Genomic DNA, 10,313 nt, shown 5'->3' with positions numbered 1-10,313 from the left:
AAAAGAAGTTAACACCAAACATTCCTATTCTCCTTTCTCTAAGGAGAATTTTCAAGAGGTCAATCAGACTTTCAATGCTAGTTAACTACCGAAATTGATTTTTGATTTTCCATTCAGTGACAGAACTAGCTGAGAACAAAAAATGAAGAACACACAACACAAAATCAAAATTGGGATGAAAAACTGAATTCAAAGGATGGTCACAAATGTACTTTTTATTTTCTAGGTGCACAGTAGTTTTAGAAATTTCTCTCAGAGGTGTGAAAGGATTAAGAAGGAGATCTAGCATGGCAGCTAGGGGCACATGTATATTCTGCGAGTTACAGTGTTTTTCTCTGATGTGTTTGATGCTCTCTGCTGTTGAGAACAGGTTGCTGGTATGCATGAACACAGCTGGATAGTTCCTGTTCTTCTCATAGGCTGTTTTGTTAAAGAACGAATTACTTTCTTTTTTGTTATTTTTAAATTCCCTGGCAAAATTCAGGCTCCTGGTAGAAGAAAAATGCATCCCATTTGTAACGTTGTATAAGCTGAATACACACAGTTTTTATGCTTTGAACTATACATTCATTTTTTAATAATCACAGTTGCAGATACTTTATATGGAAAAAAAAATCCAAGCTCTTGCTTATTGGTACTTACATGGTCATATTGGTAAAATACCAAACTATTAATCTCAGTTCTGCTTGCTACAGTCTAAGAAAGATTCTTCAGAATAAAAATCTTGTACCGCCGATGCTTCCTTATAGATAAAAAGAACAGCCTTGTGCCATCCTCAGTGATAGGAAGTGTCAGGCAGAGCATGACATCACTCTTCATTTTTAACTGACTGACTTCTAGTGAATTTATTTTGCTGTCAGTAAATATTACAGCAGTGTTAAGTCACATTCAGGCTTTACGGAGACAGAAGCCCTGTGCTGAGTTTGACGCCAGAAGCTGGCGGTTCTTAGCTTTTGAAGGGAGAATCTTTATCTCCAAATCTGGCACAATGGTTTGCATCCACAGACAGATTTATAAGAATATGTCTCAAGAGAAATGCTGAAGTACACATCAGGGGTCTACAACCACCAGAGGTATCCATGTGAATTTTACCATTACAGATGTACCAGATAAATTAACCACTTACAAAAATATCAAATGCTGTACTCAAGAACATAGGTTAAGTCAGCAAGTAATTGACTATTGGTATTTAATTAAACTTGCCACCAGTCTAAGTTCAACAGCTTTTAACAGAGTCTATGTTCTTACTATCACTAATATCACTTATCTTCTTAGCATCACTACACATGCAGTGCCTAAAATAAGATAGGGTCAGTTAAGTTTATTACCAGAGAACATGAATGAAAGACATGTTTCTATTCTTCTCCTACAGATAGCAAGAGTCTTTAAAATGAAAAATTGGAGAAACTAACTGCACCCTCAGGATTCCCCAAGAGAGCAGAGATCCGGCACAGGCCATTCTTACGCTACCTTGTCTGCATTGCCTTTGTAAGTCTATTTGGCTTTCCTCATCCACCAGCTCGTCTTCTGGCTTCCCTCTAAGGAAGGCACTGTCATTCCCTATGCAGCATCCAAGCACACTGTAGCCTTAATAACATCATGACTTGCTATAACTAAATAACGCTACTAGTAGACCAAGTTCTGAAAACTCACAGTTTGCACACCCACAGTAATAACCATGACTAGATGGAGCCAAGGGCAGAAAATGCATGTTTTCCTCCTAAAAAAGAACACAGCAAGATGTTGGACTTTTTCCTTCCTTAACACTCCTGCTCTAATTCACTTCAGGAACTATTAGCATGCATTAAAAGCCTGCAAGCAGTATATACACAACTTAAAACCATAAAGCAATTACTTATTGGCTTATACACAACAGCCAGAATTAATGAGCCACTAATCCTCTGGTCAGACAGTCCATGAGTCTTGGTTGACCCTGCAACCATGTGGAGGACCATCAGGCCCTCGTGCTCCTTGCGCAAGGCTAACAGTCCTTAGCGTTGCTCTTTCTGCCCTCCTTTCTCTCAGAGGATTTTATTTCTTTTCATGCTTCATATTTTTCTTCTTGAATCTTTAAACTGCTGATTCCATCTGAACGATTTTACCCCGTCTACAATTTTAGCGTAGAGCTTATCTTGCGTGGCTCGAGGCCGAGTACTTTCTCTCAACTCTCTCTTGCAGTTTAGCAGTTTTTACGCAGGTCAGCGGGAAGGTTATTCAGTTGGACTAAAACGGAGGGGCCGCACCCTGAGAACACTGCGTAGCCCCCAAACTCTGAACAGGACCGGGGAATTGTCCAGATTCCCACCTGGACTCTTGTCTTCTAGATGACATCTCCTTATAAAATTAATCTTCTGTCACTGAATAAGGCAGGGAGGTGCCCATAAGGAAACGGTACACAAGTTAACGAGAGACTAAGAGGCACAACACCCCTAAATGCTTCCACGTTACCGTTATCCACGTCAAAACGTGGAAAGCCTGAAGAGGGCGAGACGTGTCCCGCACACCCAGCGGCCTCTCGCCGTCGGCCCCCGCGGCGCGGTGTCAGGCCGAACCGCAGCTCTGCCCCGCGGATGGCGGGCGCCGGGCCGAGCCCATTTCTTGGTTTTTCGTTTGTTTGGGGGTTTTCGGTTGGTTGTTTTTTCCCGCTGCGGCCGCCGCCGCCGCGCGTGACGGAACCGGCCCGGCCCCTTTTCCCGCCGCCCGCCCTCTGCGCGTGCGCCGCCGGTCCGCGCAGGCGCGGCGCGGGTGGTGGCGGCGGCGGCGGCGGCGGCGATGGGCGGGCGGCTGACCCGCGTGTTCCGGACCTTCAATCTGGAGAGCCGGGCCCGCCGCGAGATCAGCAAGGAGAAGCCCACGCCCGCCCCGCGGCATCCCACCTCTCGCCTGGACGAGCTGGCCGGTGGGTGCCGGCCTCGCGGGGCGGCGCCGGAGGGGCTTGCCGGCGCGGCGGTGGGGCCGGCGGCTGTGGGGCCGGCGGGGAGGCCGAGGCACGGGAGGGGGAGCGCGGGTGCTGGGGACGGGCTGCGTGGGTGAGGCGCCGGGGCGGTGGCGGCCCCCGGGGCGGCGTGTGGCCGGTGACATTGAGAGCGGGGCGGCCGGCCGCGCGGGGCATGCTGGGAGTCGTAGTCGGCGGCGGTTGCTAGGGGCGGTTGCTAGGGACGGCCGGGGCCGCGGCTGAAGGCGAGCGGGGAGGCCGGACCGCGGACGGCGGGCTCCAGAGGGGTCCGGCCCTCGCCCAGCGGCGGCAGTAGCCGGCCCCCTCCGCGGGCCGCAAGCGAGTGCTTTTCCCCGTTGGCGTTACCGTATGGAGCGGCGTTGTTAGCGCTGGAGCTGGGGCACAAATGAAAACCTGCCCGAGAAAGAAGCGCCGTGTGTTGGGAGTCGTGCCGTCCCTCCGGGGAAGGGATTACGCTCTTAGAACTAACAGAAAGGAAACAATTTGACTCAGAACTGTCTCTTCTCGATTTTTTTTTTTTCTTTTTTCCCCTTCTTCTCTCCACTGTCTTTAGTCCGTCCAGAGATACAAGAAGAGATTTACAGAAAGGACGATAGGCTCCTCACCTTGTTAAAAGATGTTTATGTTGAGTCCAGAGATCCACCGGTGCAGGTGAGTATGTCCCTCTGTAGGAGGCATACCAGCATCAGCTTTGTGGTATTCAAACTCAGCACAAATTCCGTATAAAGAAAAATGCTCTCTTAGTGCCTAAAAGCTACCTTTTTTTATAGATAAAAGTGATATTTTCATTACTGATATCAGTAGCACTGACTATGTTTGGCCCCGGGTCTTGAACGTGTGACAGATTGTGGTTATACAACATTCTAAATGCTTACACAGTCTTCCTTTTTAACATCATGTTGATCTTATTTTGCTTTTCACCTAAATTCCCACTTCTGCTTCCTCAAAGGCAGGATGGTTGGCCAGCTTTTTGCAAAGATGCAGGAGTTTGCCAGAGATCTCTTGTAGAGTTGTTATAAGAGATTGGGACTGCTGTGGGAGCGTGGATGTGGTAGAAGACAAAGGCATTAACATTTTAGTGGAGTCTTTAACTACTGACGCTAATGTTGTACTATGCAGAGACTTTTCCTCACGTGGCTGAGGAAGTGACTTAGGTTTTTTTCTGCATAACCTGGCTTGTCTGGTGATCAGTTTCCTCATTGCCAATGGCTGTGGTCTTTGACTTGGAAAGCAAGGCGTACCCCTTCCAGTAATATGCAGACTGGGGTTCAGTCTCCTTTTTTCCACTTTGTTACATTATGGTTTGTGCTTTATACCTGTTGCATTATTGGATCATTTTATTCTAGCTGTTTCATTCAGTAATAAAAGTTTCATAATCATCTAGCAGTTAAATTCCGAAGTCTCTCTGATGTGCCACTTTCATAGTACTTCCTATTCAAGATTAAAAATATCTTCAAATGCAAACAGATTTCTGCAGTCTCTCCGTAAAGTTTCCAAGTAATCTCTATCTTTAATTTTTATAAGGGAGGTTAGGACTCTAATCTTGAAGTACTGAAGGTCTAATTTAGATATCTTTCAACACCTCCATTTGTAATCCCGTCAAGATTGATTTGAGAAAAAGCCAAAAGTGGAGCGCGTCTTAGTGCCCGATTCTGTGCCTGCTCTGCGGCTGCTGCCACTTCAGAGTTGCTCTTGTGGTGTGTCTACTTGCAGTTGTTCTGAAGAGCGTGATTCATGTGTTAGCATGGAGCCTTGTGGGCAAAACTTCATCTCAAAGCTTCCTTCCTTTCCTGATGTTACTCTGAATGCTTTGTGCATCGTGTATGTATACATACCTATATGTATATTTGGTATGTCTGTCTGCGGTAAGTGGAAAAGCACCAATTCTAATTCCTGAAGTGGCAGATACCCAGAGACAGATCATTTTATTAAGACTTGAAAAATTGTTCATTATCTGAGCACAGTTTTAGCACAAAATAAAAAGGAATAAATGGAGAACTGGTAGCACCATCAAACATTCTTTGTGTTCAGAAACAGTCACACAGTTATAGATGCTGTAACATCCACATAAGTTTTCTCGGCTTATAAATTAATACAGAGTGTCTGTGGGCTAATTGATGGCCATACTTTTTCTTAAACTTAAGAAAGGTTTTCATTGTGTCTCTTTTGCAGCGTCATTCACTGTTAAATCTTAATGAAAGGCAATATGGGGAAAGCAGAGCTGGTTTGGAAATGACTTGGAAATATGAAGGGACTTGGGAGAAGAGACTTCACGTGTCTGAGCACTGCAGTAGTCATGGGAATTAAACTTCGTGTGATGCTGCAGAATAGTTTCTTTTTGTCCAGTGAAGCTTGTTCTCTAGACAGAGCAAAAGAAGGGATATCTTTTAGTTGCAAAGCTAAAATCTGAATATGAAAGGGAGAGACTATATGAAAAGGATTTCCAGTGGTATCAGAAGGATACCAATTTGTAGTGTGACTTTTGTTTTTTCCCCTATGCCATGAATCAGTACCAAATGTTAGGTTATCTCCATTTATTTCTGGCTACCAAAATTGTAGTTTGACTTGTATGAATTGGTACGACATTCAATGGTATTCAGTGGATGGTGGCGTTTCAGAATTTGGGTGGGGGTTGACATCATGAATGGAGTGGTTGTGGAACAACGGACAATTTTTCTGGTATCAAGAAAGCGAGGCTGGCTAAGCATTTTTAAAATTTTTTATTCTGTGAAAATGGGGAAAGCTAACAGTAAATGCCATATTTAGGAAAACAGCTTGGCTGCTACAGTACGCATAGTGAACAGAACTGCTGTTAAGCTCTTTTTGTTTTCCTTCCCACAATTAGGTAAAAGGTGGAGGTGGTGAACATCTTCCATGTAAACAGGAGGAAAAGAGACTTACAAAACTAGGCAACTTGGGAGATCTAGATATTCAGAAAGTTCCCAAAGGCAAAATTTCCATTGTGGAGGCTCTGACACTTCTTAATAATCATAAACTTCATCCTCAAATATGGACTGCAGAGAAAATAGCAGTGGAATACAGTCTGGAACTGAAGGAGGTCAACTCTCTTCTGGAATTCTTCATTCCTTTTGCTGTGCAGGAATTTCCTAAAGAAACCAAAAAAGCTATAAAACCAACATAAAAATAATTACCAAAACCTTGTGTGATCTTACTCGTGTCTTAATTTTATTCTTGAGTATATTCAGTGTCTGAAAAGAGTCGGTAACGTGTCATCCAACAAGGCTGCTTCCTTGTACCAGTAGGATGTATTCAAGCCATTCCATTCTATATTGGGTGGCTCCAATTAAAAGCAGCAATTAGAGAATACAGTTTGTAAACCAGACTATAACTACTAAGTTCAGCATGTCACATGATTCCGATTATCCCATTCACGTGTTACGGGCTCAGTTAAAACATATAAGATCTAGTGAGAACTTCAACTTAACAGATTGCCTTTCTTAGCAGAGACTTCCCAGCCTTCAGCTAAATCAGTGCCCTGTGTCTGTTAGCTCTGCACCTTCACGCCACAGTGTTCCTTCGAGGACTTGCTCTCGAGGTGTCTCTACATACAAACAGCTGCTTTTCTTTTGTATAAAAATGGAATAGTGTTTCTACTTTGTAAAGAAGATTAACCGCAAGGAGATTTGGGAAATTCAGCTGTGTCAAAGTAAAAAGAAGGTGAATAGCAAGAAGGCCTCTTCCTGATGCTGGAACGATAATGGCTGACGGTGTAGCTCCTCTTCCGCTCTATTCTGATTTGGCTTAAATGTCCGTACCTCCCCAGGTACCGTCCGTCAGTCAAGAGCGATGATCTTCTAGCATCAGTCTCTTGCAGCAGTTTCTGGCACCTGTAGGAAAAAGTAATTGTTCATATTATAATTAATGGGTAGCTATCAAATGCAACTGAATCTACTAATTGGACCCACTAGTAGATGTTCTGTCGATGTCTGCCTGTCCCATCGCAATAGCCGGGTTTCCCCATGGAGGCCTTGTCTGCCTTACCCAAATGTGGGCTGACGTGGGGTCATGTTCCTTTCCCAGTGTTAGAAAAGGAGGTTGCAGAGTGCGAGGAGGTAACTGTGGTTGTAACCCTCCCGATACCGTCACTGTTCAGGTCTGTGTAGGTAAGGAAGAAATTTTGCACTGATGATTGATGCTGTTGTGAAAACTGGTTTGTGTTTTCCAGATAAGCTGGTGTGTGTGTAATAATCACAAATTATATTTAAGAATGTACTATGGTTGCCTTTATTAAAAAAAAAAAAAAACAAAACCAAACCGTTCATTGTACGCGGCGCTAACGTTCCTGGTGCCCATCACCAAAAAAGCTGAATTTATAAAGAGGATGGAAGTCGGTACCAGGCCTACAATGTAACTTAAGGTCTTAAATTTCCGACTCTGGTAAATATCTTACAAAGAAGATCATCGGCTTTGCCTTTTCACAGCAAGATTCTTTCCGCTTCTCTGTCTGAGATGGAAGAAGGTATTTCCAGTACAGTTTGCCGCAGTGCATTCAAGGTTTCCCTGGATTCATTTCCGAAGTACGTGATGCTGTACCTTAGTGGAAATGACACCTAAGTGCGTTGTATAAAAATTGGAAATTGTTAGTTATTTGGACGTGTGGACTGGGGACAGGCTTGTCATTCTTCCTGGAATGTAATGGGGACAGAGGTGCACTCTGATGCATATGAGTTACGCACCACAGGACGATTCTTTTGTTTTCCACAAAATGCTCTGTTTTATAGAATGTTGCAACAGAAATACTTTATTGTTTGAGTACTGTTCTTCCTAAGGTAATATTTAAGGTAATATTCAGAGAACAGCTGTGGAATGCATTCGGTACAGATACTGGTGTCATTACTGGAGGCACTGTCATTTCCTTCCTTAAAAATGAATCTTTAATTAGGTATTGGAATTGATTAAAAACTCACTTTACGATCAGCAGCAGACAGCAGTTTGACCATGCCCCTGGACTACCTTGGTCTGTATTTTCGCTGCTTTTGTCTGCCTCTGTCAACCGTCTTGTGATGTGCCTACACCGTGACAGTACCCTGTCCTTAGAGGCATTACGGTGTGTGTGCACATATATATATATATATATACATGTCTATATGGTATATATGCTGCTGCTTTGCTTACACTGTTCAAGGGGCACGTGCTTTGGGATGTTTGGTGCTCGTCATGCTCAATGCTTCAACCATACCTTCAGGACAAAATCCTTCCCGTGAATGAGATGACTGCAAAGCTATCTATCTCCGGTTTCTCTGGAGCCAGGATCTTGTCCTCAGAATACATTGTCCCCAGTGGGGAAGCGGGCAGGTCCCACAGCACAGAGGTGGGCCAGAGATTCATCCCCCTGGAAGCAGGTGAACTCCCGGTGGCCCAGAAGGCTTCTCTGGAGCAGGGAACTTCTCCAGCACAGCGCGTTCACTCCAGGAAAATTAGACACAATGCAGTTTGCTGTCAACATGCAGTCTCTTCTGCTGGTCACCTGCCCCACCTGCTGGGCAATGTCAAACCAGCATTGTGAACGCATCATTGATGGTATGGGATCATGAAAAATCTATATCTATCCAAATTATCCACAGTCTGAATGTTCAGCTTTCACTGGCTCTTCAGACAGGGAGTGTTTTACTTGTCCAAAGCTGACAGGAAGATCCAGGAGCTCTGCTGGGAAAGCCCATCCCTGATCAAGCACTCTGAATGAGACCATCTTTTCCTGTGTAGGCTACCGTAGGTGTGTGCTTAAGCTGCGCTGAAGTGAGTACGTGTTTGAAGATAACGCTGCCTTTAGGGCCGGTGTTTGGGAGAAGACAATTCTCGCTGTTGAATCTAAAAATGTTTATTTCCTTTCTTCCTATTTCAAGTAGCTTTTTACTCATCGGTTATCTTGCCTGCTTACCACCTTCTGGTTTTGTTGCAACTTCTAATCGGAAAAATAGCGGTATGTTCTTGGCCGTTTTAACTTGCTTATGGCTATATCCCTTTCCTGTTGCTGTTTGGCCATCAACTTCAGGAAAAGGTACTCTTCAAGGAACTGCTTTGAAGAGGTCATTATGGGAAATTAGTGGGAACCTGCAATTCAGTTTTCTGGGGCTGTTTATGTGCCAAATTTTTGATGTTTCGTTGCCATCTATGTGGTGCACCAAATTTAGCTCAGATGTTTCTGGCCATCATATAGAGTCGTTGCATTTGGTAGGGAACAATCTGCCTCACTCAAACTTCTTTGTTCTTGTCGAATTAATGTAAATTAAAGTATGAACTTGGTGAGTTTGTAAGGGAGTTGTTTCATTTCTAGCATAAATGACACACAAATGACAGTTAACAAACTTAGAATTATAGAATTGTCTAGGTTGGAAGGGACTTTTAAGGTCATCCAGTCCAACCGTCAACCTAACTCTGATAAAAAAACCCATCACTAAACCATGTCACTAAGCACCGTGTCAACCCGTCTTTTGAACATCTCCAGGGATGGTGCCTCAACCACTTCCCTGGGCAGCCCATTCCAATGCTTAATAACCCTTTCAGTGTCAAAATTTTTCCCAATATCCAACCTGAACCTCCCCCGGTGCAACTTGAGGCTGTTTCCTCTTGTCCTGTTGCCTGTGACTTGGGAGAAGAGACCGACCCCCACTTCTGTACACCCTCCTTTCAGGTAGTTGCAGAGAGCGATAAGGTCTCCCCTCAGCCTCCATTTCTCCAGGCTGAACAACCCCAGCTCCCTCAGCCTCTCCTCACAAGACTTGCTCTCCAGACCCCTCACCAGCTTCATTGTCCTTCTCTGAACCCGCTCCAGCACCTCAATGTCTTTTTTGTGGTGAGGGGCCCAAAACTGGACACAGCACTCGAGGTGGGGCCTCACCAGTGCCCAGTACAGGGGGACGATCACCTCCCGAGTCCTACTCGCCACACTGTTCCTGATACAGGCCAGGATGCTGTTGGCCTTCTTGACCACCTGGGCACACTGCTGGCTCATGTTCAGCCGACAGCTGACCAACACCCCCAGGTCCTTTTCTGCCGGGCAGCTCCAGCCACTCTGCCCCAAGCCTGTAGCGCTGCATGGGGTTGGTGTGACCCAAGCGCAGGACCCGGCACTTGGCCTTATTGAACCTCATCCCATTGGCCTCGGCCAAACTTCTTTGTATGTGGCATTATTAGACCCATTTTCCAGATGTCACTGAATGAAGCCAGGGCCACCTTGGGCACTAAGACAGAGCGAGTACACAGGACAGGCTGAGCCTCATTCGGAAATGAGGGTTACATTCCCGGGCAGATACAAAATCGAGTTTCTTCAGGGGAGTTCCGGCAGGTATTCTGGAATTCCTGCCTTGAATTTTTCCAAAAATGTCTCCTTAGGAGG

The 10,313-nt window shown here is 45.1% G+C and overlaps 1 protein-coding gene across 1 annotated transcript; it reads left to right on the top strand.

Moving 5' to 3' along the window:
• The first annotated feature begins 2,723 nt into the window (after nucleotides 1-2,723).
• On the top strand, nucleotides 2,724-9,229 carry NDUFAF4 (NADH:ubiquinone oxidoreductase complex assembly factor 4). Its single transcript, XM_074150653.1, has 3 exons — nucleotides 2,724-2,899; nucleotides 3,510-3,607; nucleotides 5,802-9,229. Exons 1-3 carry the CDS (start codon nucleotides 2,773-2,775, stop codon nucleotides 6,096-6,098), a joined length of 522 nt encoding a protein of 173 aa, XP_074006754.1. The 5' UTR covers nucleotides 2,724-2,772; the 3' UTR covers nucleotides 6,099-9,229.
• The last annotated feature ends 1,084 nt before the right edge of the window (nucleotides 9,230-10,313 follow it).

This window comes from Numenius arquata, chromosome 7, assembly GCF_964106895.1.
Source record: "Numenius arquata chromosome 7, bNumArq3.hap1.1, whole genome shotgun sequence".
Lineage (NCBI taxonomy): Eukaryota > Metazoa > Chordata > Aves > Charadriiformes > Scolopacidae > Numenius > Numenius arquata.
This window is presented reverse-complemented; position numbering and strand designations above follow the sequence as displayed.

Bases quoted from the DNA above. Each gene is read 5' to 3' on its own strand.
- NDUFAF4 (XM_074150653.1), top strand. From the start codon at position 2,773: ATGGGCGGGCGGCTGACCCGCGTGTTCCGGACCTTCAATCTGGAGAGC. The intron at 2,900-3,509 runs GTGGGTGCCGGC...CACTGTCTTTAG, and splicing joins TCGCCTGGACGAGCTGGCCG to TCCGTCCAGAGATACAAGAA. The intron at 3,608-5,801 runs GTGAGTATGTCC...TCCCACAATTAG, and splicing joins CCAGAGATCCACCGGTGCAG to GTAAAAGGTGGAGGTGGTGA.